Source organism: Uloborus diversus, chromosome 6 (genome assembly GCF_026930045.1).
Source record: "Uloborus diversus isolate 005 chromosome 6, Udiv.v.3.1, whole genome shotgun sequence".
Lineage (NCBI taxonomy): Eukaryota > Metazoa > Arthropoda > Arachnida > Araneae > Uloboridae > Uloborus > Uloborus diversus.
Genome location: NC_072736.1, coordinates 61,561,377 through 61,585,251, shown reverse-complemented (window position 1 = coordinate 61,585,251; position 23,875 = coordinate 61,561,377). Strand labels below are relative to the sequence as shown.

The window sequence follows — 23,875 nt, the reverse complement described above, 5'->3', positions numbered from 1 at the left end:
AGAGTGTGTACCAGTGCTTGGACATACAAAACATAGTTCAGAACTCAACAATAAATTCAATTTAAGTTTAGAGGCGGCAAATTGCGTGATTTAAAAGTCATTTGAAAGTATTAATCAGTGCCATAAGATGCACTACTTTAATGTTGAAGATGATAAAGCGCTTGCATATGCAAAACCCAGTTTGGAATTTAACTAGAAACATCACTTTAATTTTAAGCACTTAACTAGTTTTTCATTTTATTAATACATTATTATTATGTTATTATTATTATTCAATGGGGGCGGGGACTACTTATCAATATCACCTAGGGTGGCAGAACTACTAGAGCCGGCCCTGCTGCTACCTTTGCTGAGATGGGAAAATTGAGTACAATCAAAGTCATTAAAGAGACAGTGCCAGATCTACAATTTTTTCGAGGCAGGGCAAATCTTCAAACTTCCTTCAAGCTTTTATGTTGAAATTCAGTGAAAAAACACAAAATAAGGTGAAATTGCCTCCCTCCAGAAGTTGCCGTATGGGGCAAGGGTCGCAGTTTGCTCTCCCCTTGTTCCAGCATTGCAATCAGATCGCTCTTTACTTTGTAATGTATCACTAGCACTTCTTTATCATTCAATTTTTGTCAGTAATGAGGATTCTGTAAGTGGAGTTGAAACCTCCCTGTGCTTTTCTTGCCTCCTTAGATAAAATGCTAGATACACTGAGCAAATGTACACATGTAAGCAAAAACGAAAACTGTAATGCATAGGGGAGAGTTGGAAGGAATAGGATAGTAGGAAAAATGGGGACAGCTGCATAAATGCTGAAATAAATGAAAAAATCATTTAAGCTTTTGAACACGTTAGAATAAAGTTATTATTCTACATTCAGTTATTATTCTGTTATATTAGTTATTCAGCACGTTAGAATCAAGAAAGAGTCTAAACCTGCTACACTTCTCACATATTATTACGGCATAAATACAGCTGTCCCATTCCTTTCAACTCTTCCTTACTATACACCCATACCATAGCCATTGTATATAGAAGGAAAGAGTTGGAAGGAACAACTATGTGCTTTTTTTGAGTAGAGTAATAAATAAAAAGAAAAAATTACTCACTAACACATTTTGTATTTCATGCAACATATCCGTGACTGAATTAGTTTGGAGTAAATGCTATAAAGAAATCAAATGTAATGCATGAGTAAGTTACATAATCAAAAAGAAAGAGTTACTATAAATTACTATTATGTGGCAAATAATTTTTGAATTGTCACAGAGTTGGTTGGGGTAAGCGGGACACCCTTCCAAGGGTGTATATAAGGAAAGGGCTGAGGGGGCCCGGGTCCCCTCTAAAATCTGGAAAAAAGTTTAAAGAAAGGTTTTTTTTTGTTTTAGTTGCTGACAAATAATGTTTAATCATTTAGCTACAAAAATAAATGAATAAATAAATAAATATAATAGTGATAATTATACGTTAGATCGGAGATTTTCGAATTGGGTGCCACAGAAAGAGGTGAGAGGTGCCGCAAAGTGTCCATGAGGATGCCGTGAGAAAATTCTAATTCTTCAAAGGGTGCCGCAAGTCGTTAAAGTTCGGGAACCCTGCGTTAGATGGCACCAGGCAATAGTAATCAGAAGGGGTCTGGGGATCCGTATCACATATTCAGGAAAAGAACGTGTTTTGGGAAAGCGAAATTATTTTAACAAAAAGAAAAGCAAATGATGTTGGAGAAAAAATCTCGATTCTTAAAAAAAGAAAGCTTTTAAATTAAAATTCGCGTAACAGATGCAGCTCATTGCTTAGCAGATTAAGTTTTCCTTTCTTTCTTTCAGGGGCACAATCAGAAGGGGGAGGGACGGCCACAGGGCCCGTGTCCCCCCATAGAATGCTAATTTGAACAATTTTCAAAAATATTTTTTTTTATTGGAACGAAGATGAACATGCTTTGAGAAAACGAAGTGGTTCCAAAGTAAGCAGGGACGACAAGAGGTCATTTAAAACTTCCCCCTCTTTCCTTTTCGGCATTTATTTTTTCTGTAGTTAGGAACTAATCGTTCATTACACTGCCTATTTCTTCTGCTACCGTGGAGCGATCGTTTTCAACATTGCGCCGTCTCAACTCCTATTTAAGAAGCACAATGATGCAAGAACGCTAAAATAGATTAGCACAGCTTTGTATCAACAAAGATATAGTTCTACAACCAGATGAAGTTATTGAAGAACTAGCCAAGAAACAAAGACGGTTAAACTTTGTATTGTAGACAATAAGACAATTTTATAAGTGTACACATGCAATGTGGATATTTAGAACTCATCAAGTGTAAGTGATTTTATTGATTATTTTGTTGTATTTTTAAGTGATTTCATGCCATTTTAACGTGTTCCCTTTTTTTTTCTTTCCTTGAATGATCTTAAAAATATGAATAGTTTAGAGCTTTTGGTGATAAAAATTCATGTGCATTTTGATTTATTTCATTAATATAGTAAACAAAGTAATAACAAGTATTGATTTCCCTTTATTAATTTGAACATCTTACCGCAATACTGTTGTTTCAAGTACTTTAAAGTTTATTCTTAACGTGATTTCAATTCTGGCATAAGAACAATTAATGTTTTTGCAACAGTTTTTGAATAAATTGCGAAACTTATACAATTTTAAGGAATTTTACTAAATAATATTAATAATAATAATAAATATATATTGATGTAAAGAGAGAGAGAACGCTGATAGAATGTTGTGAAAAAAAATTGTGCCCTCCCCTTAAAAATATTTTCTGGTTGCGCCCCTGCTTTCTTTCACCCCCCACCCACTTTTTTTTCCTTCCTAGCCGGTCTGAAAAGAAGAGATTTCAAAATGTCATCCCCTGCAAGAAATTTAAAATAAGTTTTAACTGATCAGTTGGGGTAACAATGGAATCTGATGTCCTAAAAGCACAGTTATTTAGGCGTTTTTTTTTTTTTACTCGGACATCTATTTCAAAATATTTCTGGAGGGGGGTCCCCGACCTGAACCAACACCCTTTTACTAAGGTTACTACCAAAAATAGTCCAAAATTGTGCCTTTAAGATTTCAATTTTGAAAGGTTTTGGATTAAGATCCCTAAAACCACTCCTTACCTCTAAATGTTTCCAAAGATGACGAAGATGCGTTTACCTTTTAGGGGAGGTTTCTCAAATGCTTCCTTTCCTAAGATTGCCTAATGTTGGGAAAAATCTGAATTGTTTCTGAAAAGAACTTAAAAGTAAAAAAATTCAAAAGTTACCGACTATTGATCAGGTACTTACGTCCAACACCTCCTATTTTTTTCAACCCCAGCCCTATTTTCTCCTCCTTTCTCCTAATTGGTCTAAAAATAGGAAAGTCTTCAAAATGCTACACTTTGCAAGCCCCCTCCACCACTAAAACCATTAGAGAGTTTCTCAAACCTCGTTTTCAGAGCTTCAATGTCAAAAATTTTCCAGGGGACAATTACCAATCGCCTTGCCTTCTGAAAGCATCGAAAATTGTTTAAAATAGCTTTTATGGAGCTTCAATTTTGAAAAACAGCCAAACTCCTAATGTTATCAAATGTGGTCCACAGTCCCACTTTTAAGACTTCAATTACGAAAAAATTTCAGACGAGGGTCCGACTGCTCCCATATGAAATCTGAAAGAGAAAAATATGCAATTTCGAAAAATTTAAGAGCTTAAATCTCTCTACCTAATATTACTGAATATCTCTCTAAAACATTGTTTTTTAGGACTTAAATTTCAAAATAGTTTTTGGGGAGCCCCAGAACCGCCCTGCTTGTAACATCATCGAAGTTAGTCTGAAACTGTGATTTTAGAACTTCAATTTCAAAAACTTATGCTGAGGGTGATGAATTTTGCTCTATTTTTTAAAAAAATCAATCAAGGGCAACTTTAAAGAGTCCCATTCCTTTTATTACACCAACGTCAACAAATATAGCTGATAATGGCATTTTTAAGATTTTAATTTCTAAAAATTTCCGCAGAAGGCCCCTTGGAATTGTTCTTAGGATTACAATTCCAAAAAAATTCTGGCGGAGAACCCCCGGATCTCCCTTACTAGAAGCGAAAAACTTTTAAGAGTGCCCTACTAAAACTATTTTTTGGTTGCGCCACTGGATGACAATATGAAGTCCTTGGCCCACCTTGAAAAAAATTAAAAGATCAGGGCACTGTTGCTCTTCCTCCCCCTCAAAAGAAAATTAAATTACAAAAAAGGAGGGAGGAGGGAGCTATTCTTGGTTATATGGGCCCCCTCCAAAATAAAAACATACATACGTCACTGCACCCTTCCCTCTCCCAGAAAAACAAAACTATGTTTGCAGCTTTTACAGTTCTTTAAAGAGTTGCACCAAATATCATTTTTTGCCGAATACTGAATATTCGGTTAAAGTTTGAACTGAATACTAGGCCGAATACTGAATATTTGGTTAAAAAAATTTTTACTGCAATATTTGAATTTTACACCAACTTAACATAAAAAACATTAATATATTTTGGGAAATATGCATACACTTCCATTTAACATTGTAAATTTATCTACATTACTCATAATAATAAATTTAAAATAAATCATTCCAAAAGTAAAACCTGATTAATATTGTAAATGGCTCATTTGGTTTATATTTATCGCAACTCTGCACAAATGGATACAGTTGAGTCTCGTCTTCCGCCACGGATGCATTCCCAAAACCTCTCATTCAATGGTTAATGGGAGAGAGAGGCATTAAAATAAACAGTACGGTACATACAGTATTTAGTAGTGATAAAATGCTGTACTATAATAGTACTGTGCAGTATATACAATAATAATGTTTGAAACTCAAAAAAAAGGTGATGATTTCATGCTGTGCAATCAGATCATTATTATAATACATCCACAGTTGGCTCTCCGTTTCGACTTTCAAGACACCAAAAAAAATCATCCTTAAGTAGAAAGCGCCCTTAAATAGAATGCTTTTAACACTATAGCGGACCATCTGAGAATGTGAAAATCGGTCGTTAAATAGAGTGTCGATAAACAGAGAGCCAACTGTATCAGCATTTCTAAACTGTTTTATTAACATTTTAAGATGTATTACTTAATTTGAGTTATATAAACAATCGGCAAACAGTATTTTTTTAGCAATCTAAAAAACCAGGTTTAGCAATGGTCCCAAACATCCCAGATAGTTGGTTCTCTACTGTATTGTATATTTTAGTGCATTTCATGTTCTCTTTATCACAGAATTATCCATCTTTATACTACTATGTTTTGTAGTTGGAATAAATTTTTTTAAAAGTCCTAAAAATAAAGTTTGTAGTTGGAAAACAAATCAAACTCTTTAGTATTAGCTTTTATGAGTTAAATTATTTTTAATTAATACATTGTATGTATCACTTTTCAGCTTAATAATTTAAAGGCAATTGTTCAACTGGATGTGATAGTTTTCAGCTACTGCCAATTATCCCCCGTACTGGCTACATGCAATATGTTACGGGCACTGGTTCTAAGATAGGAAAACCTAAATTATGGTACCTGTTCTAGATCATCTTGGACAGGTTTCAAAAGTTTTTGAAGTTTTTCACATCCAGACAACCTTATTTTTTTAATTTGTTTTGATTCTTGAACAGATAATTGGATATAGAATTCTTCATTCTGGAAAAAAAAATCAAAATACTTTAGCAATTTTTTAATATCTTTCTTGAGTTTTAATCAAAATTATTAATAAATTATTCAGAATTTTTCATCAAAATTTATGAAAATATGAATAGGTACAGTAAAACCAAAATCTTTAACACAACAATACTTAGGGAATCAACACAGTTATAACTTAGAAAGGATAGGTCATTACTTTGATCAAAAACACATTGACAAATTAACTGGTTTAATAGTTATGTTATGATACATTCATAATAATTTATAAGTTACAGCTAGATACCCAGGTCTAACACAGATATCCAATAAAAGCATACACCCAACAGCTCATTTATGACATCCAAAGAATGCAGTTCCATTCTTTTTACAGATCATCAGCCTGGAATAGCTACAAATGAGCTATAACCGAAAACAAATTATGCAGTTAATAAATCTCTCTCAGAGAAGCAGAGTTTACCTCCCCATTGGTAGCTAATCAAGGGAACTTACAGCTTATTATCCCGCATTTAAAACCATTCTTAAGTAGAACTGCGCTGTGTGTATGTCATTCTATCTTGTGTGCTAAATATCCCTTGGGGTGCTAGACTGCTAGATCAAGGGTCCTGGCTCAGACGAAAAAGATTGGGCTGTCTTGAAGGTCCCATCCAACTGGTAAAATCACTGTGGTAGGTACAGGAGACTTTGGGGTATGTTGGTGAACTAAGTTAAATTTAGATACCAGTGTGAAGGTAATCTCAATTTCTATGAAAGATTTACAGCCTCCAGTTCATTATGGTTATTTCAGACCATGGGCGCCTCATACGGGGGAGAGGGCTGGGACGACTGCTGTATCACTTTTAAATGCAAAGAGGCTTTGCCCCCTTCACTTTTCTTAACTCAAAATTAACGCTTGATCAAAAAGTGATAAAGTTAATCGCGATTCAAGTGTTTAAAGAAAAAACTAACTTAATAAGTGTGGGTTTTATATTTTTCTCAAATTATTAAATTAGAAGTAGTCTATTGTGGCCATCCATCCTGATTTTTGAGATCATGTCTCTTCAGTTTTTAGAGGTCATTTAATCAATAATAAGGTTTAACTTCAATTCATAAAAAAGTCAGCTGTGAGGGCACCACCCACCCAACCTGCCCCACTCCACCCTTCTTTTGACCTCCCATTTTTTGGTGCATGAGCGGACTATGTTTCAGACTGATGATTTCTAAATAGAGTAAAATTGTAATATATTGATGCTGTAGGCAAGCTGCTTGTTATCTGCTTGTACATATAGTGGCTCCCAAAAGTGTTCGTACACGTACAACTTTCAGCGAAATTGGCCCCGATCCATTGGTTAGAATTATTATTTCGGAATAGGTATTTAATTATAAAATCTATGATCAATTTTTTACAAAACTACATGAAAAGTTTTTAAAAAATATTAAAACTGAATTTTTTAAAAGTAAAAAACCAAAAATAACGAAAATTTTATCTCACAAAAGTTTTTGTACACTTTAAAATGTCAGTTGGTTTATTTATTTAGAGAGCAATATTAAAAGTAGGAGCCAAACATGTACAAAACAACACAATTCATTTATTTAAAACCAATTAATCATTTAAACATTTGGAAAACGACTGTACGTGAATCACTATTGCGTGCGGTTCACAGTTACATCTAACATCCCCCCTTTTAAGATAATAAGTTATTTAAAATTTTAAGTACAAAAGGAAATAAGATTAAGTTACATAATCTTTTAAATAAGCAGGACGCCTTAATATTCGTCCACTTCTGGTTCGAATACAGTTATCATTGTTCACAGTTGTTCTATTGCTGACATCAGTGTGAGTATCTCCATCATCATTAAGGCTACTGCTACTATCAGGAATTTCATTGATATTATCATTTGATGCGGAAATATTTTGATATGTTTGTTCTTTAAACTGCAAATTTACTTTCCTGATGTCTCTACGGTTTCTTCTTAACGTGTTACCATAACTATTTTTAACTATATAGGATCTTGGAACAGATTTTAACTTATGTACTGTTTGAGCTGTTAAAAAATTTAGCTTTTTTCTTGCACCTAAATATTGTACATTTAATAATATTCCTTTGCGTTATGAATGGAACTGAAATTAGTTGTCTTGGTAGTGTTATGAATTTCCTTACAAAACTCTACCAACTGTTAAATAAGTTTTTGTAAAAAAGTTATTGGCAATTTTTTTTAAGTAAAATGTTTTTTAAATGAACATTTTGAAGAAAAATATTATCAAATACTGATTAACTAAACCTCATTAATATCTTTATTTATGCATCATGAATACTGCAGTGAAAACGAATTGATTAGATTACACCCCTTTAACTTTAGCATAGTTTTGGACAGTTTAAGGCAGTTTCGAACACTTTTGGACAGTTTTAGACAGTTTTAGACAGTTTTGGACGGTAAAAACCACTTGTCCTGTCCTAAACCAGTTTTGGACAGTCCAAAACCCAACCCTGCCTATCACGCTTTGTTAACTTTGCCAGTTGACCTTTTCTTACCTTGTTTTCGGCCCAATTCTTTTCTTTAAAGCATTTTATCTAGCACTTTACTATGGAATGGTATAAATTATCTAATTTTGAGCCATTTTAAACCAATTTACCGCTACCGGGAGGAAAAAAAGCAAATTTCGAATGGTGTTTGTTGTTTTTTATGAATACTAGCCATTTTAAAGTAATAAGCACAATATGAAGGAATAAATAAACAAAAAATTAAAGCTGAATGACTTTTAAGGGTCAACACAATGCAAAAATATTAAATAAACGGCATATGATAATTTTAATCATGAATTTATTTAAAAATATTTGAGTGTACAATTACTTTTGTGGCATATTATTTCTCTGTCTCTTCGTTTTTTGACCCATTTCAAAAAGAAGGTCCATCAGTATTTTGAAAAAAATACTGAGTTGTATTTAGAATGACATAGGAATGATGTGAAAAGATATTGAACTTCATATTCGAATTCAGTTTCGCGTTATTTTTGTTTTACTAAAAAATTTCAAAGTGTGCGAACACTTTTGGGAGTCACTGTAGATCAAAAGCTTTAAAAAAAAACCAAGCTGCTAAATATCGCTTAAGTACATTAAAATCAAACCAAGGAATGAAAGGAAAATATTTTTAGGAAATTCTGAAACTTCTTTTTGGTTTCTTAAAAATAAAAAAAAAAGCATTTTATGAAATTTTAAAGCCCATACTGAAGAAGCAGCATCAAAATATTGTTTGACTTTTTTTTTTTGGTGTGTACTATTGTTGTATTTATTTAGAAGGTAATACATATCTCAATGCCATTTTAGAAGCCTCTTTTCTCCTTTCTTGCCCAAATGCTTCCTTATAGTCGCTACACTTTTCTATATCCATGCTTCTTTATGTCTAAGTGCAGATTTTTTTAAAATGTCCTGAATGGTGCCTTTTCACTGGTGACCTATCCTGCCTGCCTTTTCTTGGAAATAAAAGTGTCAATATTTGTCATTTTTGTTAGAAAAAAAAACCTTTATTGTCTTTTGAAAAAAATAAGCCCTCTTAATGTTTTTTTTCCCTTTCTTTTTCAGTAACCAGACATACTGTTCGTTTAGTTAAGCCGAGACTTAGCACCAATTTGTGAATGCGTCAGGTCTGCTGTGATTTTAGCAAAATAGGGAGGGAAACCCGGAAGTAAAAGGTTCAAAATAACGTGTTCAAAGACAGCAAGTGCGAGCGGTAACTGCCCATCCTCAAACTATCGCCCCTTTTGGAAATGGAATCTTTCCTGAGTGGTAGTAATTGCTTTCGAGAAGGGACAGTATTCCTCGTTTGAATGACATAAAAGATTGTGTCCTTTGGACAAACTAACTTTGATCTAGACATTCTCCATCCTCCAAAAAAGTTCATTATTGGAAAAGGGGGGAGGGGAGTCAAAATGCAATTTTCAAGAACTTATGGGTGGAGTCGAATTTTAAGATATAACCAAAAAATACAGTGTTATATAATATTTTATTGCTTAAGGGGTGGGGGACCTGACCCCTGTCCTGTCTGGACCTGCACACTGAGAAGGTTTTGCATTGACGCCTTACACAGATGGGTGTGTTGACCCCCCATGTTGTGCGACCTTAATGCTTTAATGGTCGCTTCAGGTTGAAAATAAGGGGGAGAAGGAAGACAAAGTAGCAGTGGCAGTTAATGCTCTGCATTTGTTTGCTCAAAGAATTCCAGAGAGGATCACCCTTGCTTTCTCTACAGACGTTGTTTAAACGACAGATAACTGAGACTTGGACTATCGACCCTCCTACTAAAACAAACATGTTCAGATGATTGTTAATTTAGCCACAACACTTCCAGAAAAAGACTTTAGAGGATAAACACTTCATGTACGTCACCAGTAACTTTTTGCTTTGTTTAACATCAACTTTTTTAGTTTTAAGTTTGAACTTATAACAACGTGTGGCGATTAAAAGGAAAATAATTTTCAAAAGAAGCATTAAAAGTTCAATACTGTTTTTTGGGAAAGCATACCGAGGTGGCGTAGCCGGTAAGGCCCCGGGCCTGTATCCAGAAGGTCGCGTGTTCGATACCGGCTGATTGCATAGGTTGTTTAAACTATTTTATTGGAATAATTTTTATCCTGGTAATGGCAAAGAAGAGGAATTTTTAAAAGTAATTGGTGACTGTTTCTTAGATCAAGTTGTAACTCAGGGAACTCGAGAGGAGGCCATTTTGGATCTTGTTTTTTGTGACATAGGTAGTTTTGTTCAGGGGTTGAGTGTAGGGGAGCATATTGGAGATAGTGATCATAACAGCATTAGGTTCCGGGTTAAATTTGAAGTGTGCAAAGATGATAATTTTAGGTTTGTGCCCAATTTCAGAAATACCAATTTTGTTGCACTTAGGCAGAGCTTGAAAGAGGTTTTTTCGTCAGGGTTGGAAAATAACGACGTAGATCAGCAGTGGACGGAATTTAAGGATAAACTTGCTAATACCGTTGGGGACTATGTTCCATTTAGGAGAAAAGGTGTTAGTACCAAAATTTGGCCCATGTGGTTCTCCAGGGAGACTAAAGAAGCTCTTAATTATAAGCAAGCCACTTTTCGTAAGTTTAAAGAAACTGGTCAGAGTGCGGAGAGGCTCCAGTATGGTAAGGCAAGGCGAAATTTTAAGTATTTGGTACGGATTCAGAAAAGAGAATTGGAGCAAAGGCTGGCAGATGACATTGATGGGAACCCTAAGAGGTTTTTTGCTTACGCTAATTCTGGGAAAGCTCGAAACAGTCAAATTGGGCCTTTGGTTGATGAGTATGGAAATTTAATCCAAAACGATAGGGATATTGCAAATGTTCTAAATAACTTTTTTTCCAGTGTGTTTAACGATAACTGTATCTCAACAGTTGACACTAACAAGACACAAGCTATTATACAGCTTGAGGATTTTGTATTTTCCAGGGAGGAGGTTTTATTTCATTTGAAAAAGATTAAAGCAACTAAAGCTCCGGGACCAGATAATATCTATCTAAAAATTCTAGTTGAATGTGCAGAGGAATTAGTGGATGTTATTTTGAATATTTTCAATGCCTCTTATAATTCGGGGACGGTGCCAGAGGACTGGAAGCTGGCTAACATAACGCCACTCTTCAAGAAGGGGTCTAAAGGTATTGCTGGGAATTATAGACCTGTAAGTTTGACTTCGGTGATTTGTAAGATTTTCGAAACTTTGATCAAAATTAAGATCATGATGTTCTTAGAGACTAATAGTCTGTTGACTAGTTTGCAGTATGGTTTCAGGAAAGGTAAATCCTGTACTACTAATTTATTACATTTCTACGACAAGGTTACCTCAGCTTTAGATAACAAAAAATGTGTGGATGTTGTTTATATTGATTTTCAAAAAGCTTTTGACAAGGTACCGCATGTTGCTCTTCTCAGCAAGTTAGCTGACATTGGAATAGGAGGAAAAACTTTACTTTGGGTTAGAAATTGGCTTACTGGTAGGAAGCAAAGAGTAGTTGTGAGAGGAAATCATTCTAATTGGAGTGATGTTTTAAGTGGGGTTCCTCAGGGATCAGTTTTAGGGCCTCTTTTGTTTATTATATTTATGAATGACATCAATGAAAATATTTCTGAAAGCATATTTTGTTTTGCTGATGATGTAAAATTTATGGGGATCGTAGAAAATGAGGAACAGGTAAAACAGCTTCAAGAGGATTTAGATTATATTACTAAGTGGGCGGATAAGTGGGGTATGGCAGTTAATGTAGGAAAATGTCAAGTGCTACACTTAGGTCATGGAAATAAGCGTACGAGTTATCGCTTACAAGGTTCAATCATTAGTCAGGCAGAAAATGTTATTGATCTGGGTATCTTAATAAATCAGGACTTCAAGTTTAGTCAACAGTGCAGCATTGCAAGTAACAAAGCCAACAGACTGCTTGGCTTTATCAATAGATATATTTCAAACAAATCTAAGAAGGTTCTTCTGCCTTTATATAGAAGTTTAGTAAGCCCCCATTTGGAATATGTCGTGCAGTTTTGGTCGCCTTATCTGAGGAAAGATATTTGTGTATTGGAAAGGGTTCAAAGAAGGGTAACTAGACTAGTAAGGGCACTTTCAGATTTAGATTATGATACCAGACTAAATAGGCTTAATATGTATAGCCTGGAGCAAAGGAGGATCAGAGGGGACATGATTCAGTTTTTTAAATTTATCAAAATGAAAGATGTAAATGGATTAAATTTTTGCGGGGAAAGCAGGACAAGGGGTCATTGTTTTAAGCTATTTAAATCTCAGGCTAACTTGGAAATCAGGAACAACTACTACTTTAGCAGGGTCGTGGGCACTTGGAATAGCTTACCGGAAGAGGCGGTAATGAGCAAGGGAGTGGATAGCTTTAAGAGGGCCATTGATTTTCATTGGGGACTAATTAATTGACTAGGACCAGCCTAGCTGGGCCCAGAGCCTGTTGCTGGTCGTCACTTTTGTATATTTGTATTTGTATATTTGTATACAAAATTAATATAACAACATATAAAAACAATAGCTAACCAATGCATTAATGTAACCGGATACTTCATTCCCAACAGAATTCAATGGCATGATTTGATCAAAAATATTCATGGTTTGTTCCTGTTTTATACAAGTTTTTACAATAGAGTTTTACACTCAAACGTTCAATTGTTTGAAAGTTAACAAACTTGTGCACTCATTTCTTTCTCAGAAATAAGAATTAATTATAAGGACCAAATACAAAATAAGATCAAGCAAATTCGCCCGCCGGCAAAAATAACAAACGTAAATAAACAATTCACGATGCATGATGCCGCTTCCAAAGTGCAAAAAAGAGAGGTGGCCCATGGACTTGAACTTTTTAAAAATTCCTGCATTATTCTAACATTTTGGACTGAAACTATAGACAAACCGAAAATTTCTTTGTTATAGGTGTCATATGAAGATATTATAGTGTTTTTCTTTCTTTCTAATGCTAAATATGTTTTTTCAACTTTCTATTTTGGCAATATTCATGGACGAAACTTTTTCAAGAGCAGACGGCTGATCTGATAACGTTATGGATATTATTCTCAAAGCTGTATTGCATTGATATTATACCAAAAATATTGAACGAAAAAAAAGGGAGAAAAAATGTTTTTGTAAGGAAATTGACGCTTTGAAAAAGCGAATATCGAGAAAATCAAAGTCTGTTCCTGTATTATTGATATTTTGCTCTAGATTCGTCCACCATGCCAGTTATATTCTGTTTTTAATATAACTTTTATACTAAAAAAATGGTTGCTTTTCCATTAGTGAAACTTGCTGCTTTAGCTATTCGCCAAATAAGCAAACCTTTAGCTAACAGATTAAAAACTAGAGCTAAAAATAGTCTTTTTTTCAGAACGTATATTTGTATGCCACCAGCCCAACGTAAGTATTTATAAATTCTGGAAAGTTAGTTTTTGTATAAACTTGCTGTTTAAGAAAAAAAAAAATCTGAGTATCTTGTCTTTTTAATGATAAAAGTTTTACTGTAAGTCCTGCATATTGTTTTCCCGCATTAATCGTTCCCAACGATCACTACTTGTTCACTGTAAATAAAGCCTACTTTGACTGTATTTCTGATGGGGTTTTCGAAAAGAAATCGTTTAAATTTTATCAGAAAATAATTTTTAACATGTTACAATTCTCACTAGTTTTTGCTCAAGTACCCAACTAATATCTCAATGTATAAATTTAAGGAAAAATATGCAATAGGTGAATGAGACCCGGAGAACATCCAAAAATGCATCTTGAAGACTTATTTACTTTTAGATAGCATAAAAAGGTCCAAGCAAAGATTTTTTTTTTTTGACATTGATAAATTTATTCTTGGGGGGAAAAATACTTTGGGAAGTAACAATTGTGTAGGGGAGTGGGCCTCCCATTATATATAAATATGTTTGTAAATTAGTTATACAAAAGAATTTTGTGGGAGAGACTGAGTCATCAGTGATGGAAATTTCATAGAAATAAAAATAGATAAGCCCTAAATGTTAATAAAGAGGTCAGACAGACAGAGTGATCGATTACAGTATAACTAGTGTCATCATCTCATTGTCTAAACACGAGAAGCAATGTAGTAGATTAATTTATTAACTTTGTTTCTGCTGTAAGGCAAAAAAATATTCCTACATTTGCTCGACATTCTAGGTAATATTTATGTTAAAATATTGGTTTCCCTTATACTTGTGTTTTTATATATGCAAATTGCACCCCCCAAAAATGAGCCTAAAACTCCTATAAAATTACCCCACTTTTAGAAAATTCAATGGTAGAGTCTGTTCCATATCCCCCCCCCCCCCCTCCCTCCTCTCGTGGGCACCCCGATGTAAGTATGTTCGTTAAAATATTAATACAATGAAATCCCGATTTTACATCGTCTGTTTCATATGTTGTCCCACTTCCGACATCATTTTCTGCTGGTCCCTAAAAATTTAATGTTAAAATATTCTGCGGTTTTACGTTACCCTTTTTCAGAATGTCTGCTTAATATGTTTTTCTACAAACAGATCAAAATAATTTTTCATCCACAAGACTCACAAGCTTTTTTTTTTTTAATTTCATTTTCTTCAAAATAAATTCATTTTATAACTTCGAAGCCGCTCTGACAATCTTTTGGTTCTGTCTAATTGTCCTTTGCCTGCAAGAGAGGTTACCGTCCTATTTTCCTTCATGACAATTGACAACTAGAGCGGTTGACTCTTCTTGAAAATTTTCTAGAAATTGGTGACTCATGTAACGTCTCATCACATCACTAATTTCTTCAGTCTACCCTATTTCAATGATAATGATGAAGACTAAGAAGAAATATATATATATATATATATAATCAAGAGTGTCGCTACAGCTGATCAAGCAATTCTATGCTTAAAATCTCGAATACTATTTTCATTTGTAAATGCCAACATAGAAGCAAATTTGCAAAAAATTGTTAGTACAGGTCATGCTATATAAATAAAAAGTTTTTCTGCTTAGAACGCTTTTTTATCACTGGTCCGACAAAACGTAAAATAGTGTCCTACCGTATAGGATATTAAGACAAAATTTTGATTTAAACTGCATTCATATATATTCCTTCCTATCCATTGCTCTTTCCAAACATTCCTGTGTCCTACTCTGAGAAATGCTTAATTTGGGCTTTGTAAAGCTGTATAAGTTAAATATTTTTATTTCCAATGTCTCCGTCTTGTGTAAGTATAAGCCTACCTAAATGTTGTAGCAATTTTCGAATTATTTACTGCAAGTAATTCTTCCTTTTGATTTTTATGTTCTTTTTTGCAGTGTATCATTGGGTAGAAGTGAATGTTAAAATGCGGCTTTTAAACCTGGGGAAACCTTCAGAAGTCCCTAAATTGAATGAAACGATGGCTATTGAATTGGGTGCAGATCTAATTGGAGAATTCACCATCTTTATGGTTGCAGCCATATCGTTAACAGCTGAATACATTAGAAGCTCTCGTAATGAAAGAGCTAAAGAAGCAGCAAAAGAAGAACGGTTCAGAAATTTAGAAAATAATCTTGAGGACTTAGTATTTGTTATAGAGAAACAAAATGCAGAAATTTTGCATTTAACTCGTATGTATCATGCAATTGAAGAAAGAGTACCAAAGAAAAAATAACTTTTTTTATAAACAAAATCTTTTCTTTTCTTTTTTTTTTTTATTTTTAGTTCAAGTTCATTCAAATATTGTTCTACAGAAGTAGAATGTTAACAATTTTTTTTTCACTTTAATAAAATAGTTAAGACAGATTTTATTTTCAATTTTTTTCTGGCTTGTTTATACACTGTCCTATTTGAGAGAGAAAATATTGTATATATCTTATCACTAAAATGCAGAGGGAATGTTTCCATACTACATTGAATCTAAACTGTATGTAAATACTAGAAAAATAAATTGTTTAAAAAAAATGAGTTTTTTGTAATGAGTTTAACTTTTATTAGAAGTTTTACAGGTTAGTGGGTTTCCACTTAAACCCTTGATCTGATTTGGAGACATTCAGGGGCGGCATTTCAGCTTTTCATTTGGGGGGTCGAGTTTCTTAAATACGTTTTACCACAGTGTGGTCCCAAACACACATTAGCTAACAGGAAGTGGTCATTAAATCGGTTTAATATGAATAAAAATTAGTGTTTGGAAACAATTAAAACTTTGATTCACTTTCTAATATGTTATCATATAAAACATCTCGATACTCAAGTTTTTATACCTTTTGGGAAAGTTTTAATGCATGACTTTTGGAATTCGGGAGAGCAGGGAATCGAGTTACTAATCTATCAGTGCCCAGTGTCGTGCTGTTTTGCCAGTACAGCTAATAAAAATGTTTTTTTTTTTTTTTTTTGCCCATTGTGCTTCGAAAATAATTCTCTAACCTCCTAAAACATAAAAAAAAAAACTTTCTCTACTAGCTGAGCTGCATGGAATAGTTAAAAATTAATTAAAGTAACAAAGTTATGTATGAAAGCACTTTTTATATCTTGCTCTTCAAAATTACCCAGGCAAATTAAAAAATTGTGAGGGGCTTAGTTTTTACTCATCAAATAATTTAGTCTCGTCGACGCTCTCAGCTTCAATGAGATGTCATATGCCTCCTGCTCTGTTAGCCGCTATTCCAGACTGATGAGTCCATAACAAGGACGAAAGTGAACTCTGGATGTAATAACGGTCTTTCGGTAGATGGCTTGTAATTTTCCTGCCTCATGCTAAAAATTTTACTTATAACTGAATCATTTTATTTTTCGTTTTCAAAACCCAATCCAGATAATATATAGAGCCAACCATACAGAAAACTAATTATCATCAAATCTTGTGTTAATTTCATTCGAAACTGAATCTATTACTTCATACAAAATATTAAAAAATCAATGTTTGACTTCACATCATCATGTGGATTTTTTTTTTTTTCTTTTTTTTGCTCCTTTTTAAAATTGACTCGGAGGAAGAATTTTTTTGAAAAGTTTCACGATTGATTGAGATACAATAATACATCTATGTAAAATCTATTTTCAGTTTCAATTGTAGATTGAACTATAGTAGTACGAACGCACAGATCAATTGTAGATTGAACTGTGGCTTGAATAGTACGAAAATTAAGGGTAGCGGATTGAAGATGTTTTGATAGAGTAAAGCATTTTTCAAAAACTTTCCCCAATACAAACAAATTGAATAAAAATCAAACGAAGACATACATGCTAATATAAAGGGCATGAGCTTTTTACCATTGAAAGAATCGTTTTGCAATAATTCTTCTAGTCGTCAAATCACTGCTTTGAAGTTATAGAGAAATCTTTTTATGGTTTTAACTATTGAAGACCATCTTGTGTCACTCCGAGATTGCATAATTATAGGACCCCATAAAAGGTATTTGTTGATATGTTTTTTTTGTTATTATTATTCAATAATCACATGCATTTTTAAGAGCTGCTATGAAAGCATATAATGCATTGAGCAGCTGAAACGTGTTTCTAGCAGAAGAAAGCGATGAACACTAATTAAATAATTATACACTTAAAAAGTGAGCATAAAAGTGAATGTAAAATATCAAGGAATTTTCTTGTGAAAACCATGCATCCACACCACTTTGCACGAGCCTCTCATATTGAACATGCCATCGTTACGCTGGGCACACAAGTATGAATTATATGAGGAAATGTCTTTGGTTAAATTAACCATGGTTCTCTATCAATATTATATGTTCGAAAAAGCCGAAAAATACTTCATGAATTTCTAAGTCATCATACAAATACGAAAAACACTTTTTCTAGTCTGGGAAAGTATTGAGTTTCATCAAACAGTTACTTAAAACCAGCGAGATTTTTTTATTATTTTTTTTAATGAACATTCATTTCCGACTTACATAAATTAAGCTCACCCATTTTCTCAAAAAAATTGGGGGTGCGACCGCCCCCTCTTGACCCCCCTATTTGCCGCCCCTGGAGACATTGAGTCGAGCTTCTGTATAAACCAGGGCTCCCAAATGGTCTGCTTTTCCTGTCAAAGTCCGTTTTTAAGGGTAAAATCTGCTTTTGACCGCTTTTTAACATTTTGGTCCGTTTAGTCCGCTTTTCTATTGTTTTTAATTAAAAATCAGATTTTAAAAGTTTTCATTACGTTAAAAGATAGTGTGTGCTGATGTTTGTTACGCTCAAACACGCGGCCGCCATTGCCTTGTTTCTATTCAACTTGACTTTCCTGTATTATTTCGCTTCAGATTGATGTCATTACTCCTCCTTCAACCCCTGCAGCATGGAAATCGAGCAAATGGAGAGGTTTGGGGAAGAAGTTATGATGTCTTTGTATGCCCTGGAAAAACGTTGAAAAGTGCTTGAAAAAAATTTTCATTTTCAAATGCTTGAAAACCTTCAAAAATTAATGTGAAAGGTTTTTTTTAGTGCTTGAATTGGTAAAAATCAATGAATTGCGCTTAAATATTCTTAAAGAACATTTCATCAGTGCAATTTTCTGAACTTGTGTTCGATATGCAGCATCGTGAAAAATAGCTTCCTGTGTTTGCAAGTTCAATCTTTCTGCATCTTGTTAATATTTTGATATTTTAAACAATCAGAAGTTATTTTAACAACAATACCTTAGATGAGCTTATTTTATGTTTAATTTCAAAAGATAATAAAGTACTTTTTTTCCGGAACCATGGCAAGATCAAACTTATTCTGACTTCGCCAAAAATTGCTTTCGAGTTTCAGATTTCAATCTCTGCATCTTGTAAATATTTTGCTATTTTTGGCAATGGATAGTTATTTTGACATACACCACCTTAGATTAGCTTATTTTATGTTCAATTTTAATAGATAATAAATTTTCTTATTTTTGGAACACTGGCAACATTGCTATTGCTTTTTGTATTTGAAATTTCAATCTTTTTGCATCTTGAAAATATTTTGGGCATTCGGAAGTTATTTTGACACACGCCATCTTAGATTTGCTTATTTTATGCTTAATTTTAATAGATAATTTTTCTTATTTTTGGAACATGGCATCATTGCACTTACTTGAACTTCGTGAAAATTTGATTCTCGTGTTCGAGATTTCAATCCTTTTGCATCTTGGAATTATTTCAATATTTTTGGAAACTGAAAGCTATTTTGACATTTGCTACCTCCGATTATATTATTTAATTTTATTTCTAAAAAACTAAAAACTGAATTACTTTTGTATTTCTTTGTGTCCTTATTTGTTAATGAAAATATAGCTCTATGAATCTGAACTTGCACATTAATTGATTACATTAAGGCTCAAATTTAAATCCCGCATATTTATCACTTACGCAGCATTTGCATAATTGGATATGGCAAATATCAATAAAATATTTTCTTTCTTAGTAATTTTTAACCCCTGACACACAAAGGAAGGGGGTTATAAGTTTGACATGTCTGTGTATCTGTCTGTGGTACTTTAGCGCCTAAACGGATGGACTGATTTTTCAAAAAAAAAAATGTTCAAAAGGAGAGTTGATAGAGTGTTCTTAGCTAGGTTGTGTCTTTAGATGACATTAGTTAACGAAAATATTAATTTAAAACCTCTAAAAGGTTTTTCATGTTTTTTGCAGTGTAAATATATTTTTTAAAAAATTAAAATTTAATACCAAAATGAAGAGATTTCGCATCTGATTGAATGTGTTTGGAACTTCCATGTTACATAGAATTTGAATTATAATGTTTTTTTTTTAAAGCAGATTTTAATAACGGTTAATCCTTTATTCACCCGATTGATCACCGAATTCATTGCTGGCCGACAAGGAAATTAAACGCAATGATTTAAAATTTTTATCTGTTGCCAGTTTCTATTTGTCAGCAAATAAAATAATTGAAATTCATTTTTAATAGTATAAGGCTTTTAAAAGGATTTTCAATTTTCTTTCTTGTTTTTACAGTTTGCGACTCAGTAGGGGTTTTTTTGCATTTCTGATTTTATATAGTTATATATACTTGAAGACAGTTACAATATCTTGGTGGCAAAACAACTAATATATACATATGAAGAAATGATTTGGATTCTCAGCATACTAATAAATGATACGCAAACCTCGAAGATTTTTGGGCTTAGGCAGTATCATAGCCAGAAATTACCTCTCGGGTTGGGTGTTTGGTCATAAACTTTCATATGTATATAAACTACCATATTAGGGTTTTAAATATGTGTTAAAATCAAGGGCTCCGAGGGGGGAGGACTCCCTCATGGCCTCTAAACTATTCTTGTCTTGCAGTACATTATATCGAAATGAATTCTTTTTAAACTGGTTACGTGAAAATTTTTGTAAATGACTATGTGCTAAGATGTTTACTGTAAAAACTGTATCTAAAAGGTCATGTTACCCTTTTCTATGGCTCAAATGTGTTGGGAGCCCTGTAAATATGTTTTAGAGAATAAGTTGTATCAACTAGATGTTGACAAAAGATTTTCATGCTTTCTTTTCCATAGGAATATTCAAACACCATCTACACCAGTAAGTATTAATCAAGATAAAACTGAAATTTCATATAAATATATCATCAAATTGTTCATTAATTTAAGGATTTTTAGCAGTGGCAGGTATTTGAGATTACTCCATCTATTGCTTACTATTACACTACATAGCAAGAAACCCTCTAAAAAATGTTTCTGACTTTATTCATGCTGATTTATGTTAAAATGACGCCCTAAATCCAAATATGACCACTGTTTCACTTACCACTTTTTAGAGATAGTTCCTTCTATTTTTTTTTCTTTTTTTCAGTTTTTGATAGCTTTAAGCTATTTTTAATTCAGAAGGGGGATAAATGGGCATTATATTAACAGTTATTCTTCTGAAGGGCTTAAGAGGTTGCAAGTTTCTAAACATGAACATTTGGAGTAAAAGGGAGACTTAGGAGCTATTCCCCCTAAAATATTTTAGAATCAAAACCTTTTTAGCCTACTTTCCCAGTAAAAGTCAGAAAAGGAAGAAAAAAGCATGAAAGTAGGCTTAATGCATCTTAAAAATATCGCGCAAAACAGTCAAAAATAAATAAAATAATGAAATAAATATCGAAAAATTAAAAATTGGAAAGTAGGGTATTAAGATGGGGGAAAATGTCTGTCGGTCTGTCTGTCCCCCCCTAATAACTTTTGAATGAATAGTCCGATTCGAACAAACTTTTTTTTGTTCGAACGATCTCGGCGAGGACACCTCATTCCCATATTTCACTTTTTGATTTGAACTATTTTTTGTTCAATTTTGAACAGTTCAAGAAACTCAACATTAGCGCCTACGGGGAAATTGAAGGCAATTCTGAACTGTGAGGCGAATTTGCTTCAAACAAACTTTGTAGGAAAAAGCTTTTGATAAAAAACTTGTATATAAAATATCTTTTTGATTTGAATAATTTTCCGTTCAATTTTGAACAGTTCAAATCCCTTAACATTAGCGCCTACGGGGAAACTGAAAGTCAATGTAGATTCCGTACTTGAAGGCGGATTTACTTCAAACAAATTTTGTTGGAAATAGCTTTTGACGCCAGACTCCGACTCTGAGAATTTAGGGGCACCTGACTCTGACTCCCGACAATTAATTGGACTCCGACTCTGACTTTGTAGCTTTGGCAAAAATTTATACATGGAGGACAAATGACTGAGTCAGATTATCGGATATTCGACCCCGACTCCTCTATCTCAAAATGAGATTGACTCTGACTCCGCAGCTATGGTTTTAACTGCGAAATAATTATTGTTGACTAGCCGCCTGCGGCGACCAGCTGATTCGCCTTCTTACGCCATTCGCCTTTCTGTGCAAGCAGCCACCTACGGCTCATATACCTTGTCATTTACCTTTTTAATTCAAGTTTGCCGCCTTCGGCGGCTGTTTAAATAAATTTGGCAGCATTATTAATCAATCTATCTCTATCTCTTTTTTTGTGCCATTTTTACACCAAGATTGCCGCCTTCGGCAGCCCCGCCTATTTCCTAATAAAAGCAAAGATCACTCAAAAAACCGCTTTTTTATTTAAGTAGAGCAAAAAAAAAAGTTCAAAATTCCCAGTAGTGTGCAAAAAGAATCATTGGACAAAGAAAAAAAAATCTCTCTGCTTTTATTGAATTAAATGTGCACAACTGTGAAATGTAACGTAATATAGATACAGCAAAACTTCCAGCTTGGGGGGGGGGGGGATGGAAAAAGAAAAAAATGCAGTGCCTAAATAAAACAAAAAAAGGAAAGAAAAAAAGCAAGCACTGCCAGAAAAACACGTGGTCATTACGTCATAAAATGTAGAAGTAAGCTATATAGTAAAAAAAGAAGATTAACATTGTTTGCGATTAAGATTCTGTCGTAAATATCGAATCGAAATCCAAGTAGTGACGTCAGAGGCATAAAGGAATGAAGAACCTTTTTTCGACCGATGAGTGGAAAGACATGATGCGTTCAGCATTAAACAAATTGTAAAAAAAAACTATTGCTTATTTTTAAGAACTTTTTTCTTCTGAAGAGGGCGAAATGTTTTTACTATTATCAACTTAAATTTTAGAAATGAGGCTTTGATACTTCTCGCAGGATGATATTAGAAAAAAATAAAACCCATGAAAAGCTGCAAATTTAAGGTTTTTTCAAAAATACATAAAAAATTCAAAAACTGCTCTATCTTCAAAATTTTTTCATTCATCATATTTAAAATTAAATTTCCTACACTATAGTACAAAAAATATTTGTGTGGTGCGATTGGTTCGGGGTCTGTGAGGTAAAACGTACTAAAAAGTGCAAAAAAAACACATAAAACATTAAATAACTTTTTTTCTAATTAAAATTTCAAAAATCGAAACCCGAGGTGCACATCTTCGGCAAAAACTGGTACTGTATACCAAATTTCATCTTTCTAGGCCTTACCGTTTTCCCGGGAAGCGCACCACACACACACACACAAACATCTTATTTTATTATATGTATAGATATGACTTTTTTTTAAACTTCATGCTAAAGTTTTAATTTAGGTATTTAGTTTTCGGGGAATAAACTCGAAGTCATTTATGTTTCTACATAAAGATATGCGCAGATGATTATTATTTTTTTTTTTTTGACAATGAAAAGTATTTCTTTAAGTTGACATTTTATTGTTTTTATTTATTTTGGTAAGTGCATTAATTCATTTAAAAAATTATTTTTGGCAACAGGGAAAAAAGAAACGACTTTTTTTGATATGATGTATTTATTTTAATGAGCGTATTTATTTTAATTATTTTTTTTCTTTGAAAGCTGTTAAAGATTTTTTTTAATGGAAAAAAGTGTATTAGCTGCTTTGTTTAAAAGGTGCTGCTATTTTATTTGTTCGTATTTTTTAAAATTTTATTTATTTAGTTTTTTTTTACGCATCTAATTTTTTTAGATGAGTGAGGAATATTTTATTCCCAGAAATTAGCTTAAAATATTTAAAAAATATGTTTGAAACAATTTGCGATTTTAGCTATTTTTGAGAATATTGATCAGGTACTAGAAGGTAGTATGGCTATACGGGAAAGTAGGCTCGTATAGTTCTAGACAGAACTTCTTGTTTAAATGAGCCTTTATTTTCTTCAATTTTCTCGTGCAGCATATTGGCCTCACTCCTAAGAGCTCCATCTGAAAAAATATTCATGCTGTAAAACATTTTTTCTAAAAAACGTGGAAGAGTCATATCTTGCATATGAGTCTCATCACAGATCTTCAGTAAAGAAACTTCCTGTGGAACTTATATTTATTCAAGTTACATTCACAGATATAATTAAGATAAAAAAAATGAAATT

At 33.2% G+C, this 23,875-nt stretch overlaps 2 protein-coding genes across 3 annotated transcripts in view; one reads left to right on the top strand and one right to left on the bottom strand.

The window, feature by feature from the left end:
* Positions 1 to 12,867, bottom strand: part of LOC129224029 (E3 ubiquitin-protein ligase FANCL-like) — a 42,475-nt gene extending 29,608 nt beyond the window's left edge. The window contains exons 1-3 of one of the 2 annotated variants that reach the window (XM_054858426.1): positions 12,648 to 12,867; positions 5,511 to 5,630; positions 1,098 to 1,154 (exon numbers count right to left, since the gene is read on the bottom strand). In XM_054858426.1, the coding sequence (XP_054714401.1) occupies positions 1,098 to 1,154; positions 5,511 to 5,630; positions 12,648 to 12,719 (249 nt within the window). In that variant the 5' untranslated portion in view covers positions 12,720 to 12,867. The remainder of the gene's footprint in view (positions 1 to 1,097; positions 1,155 to 5,510; positions 5,631 to 12,647) is intronic. The other variant, XM_054858427.1, reaches the window with a different exon arrangement.
* Positions 12,868 to 13,089: 222 nt separating this feature from the next.
* Positions 13,090 to 16,012, top strand: LOC129224028 (putative OPA3-like protein CG13603). Its single transcript, XM_054858425.1, has 2 exons — positions 13,090 to 13,520; positions 15,414 to 16,012. The coding sequence occupies exons 1-2, from the start codon at positions 13,385 to 13,387 to the stop codon at positions 15,749 to 15,751; spliced, it is 474 nt and encodes a 157-aa protein (XP_054714400.1). The 5' UTR covers positions 13,090 to 13,384; the 3' UTR covers positions 15,752 to 16,012.
* Positions 16,013 to 23,875: the final 7,863 nt, after the last annotated feature.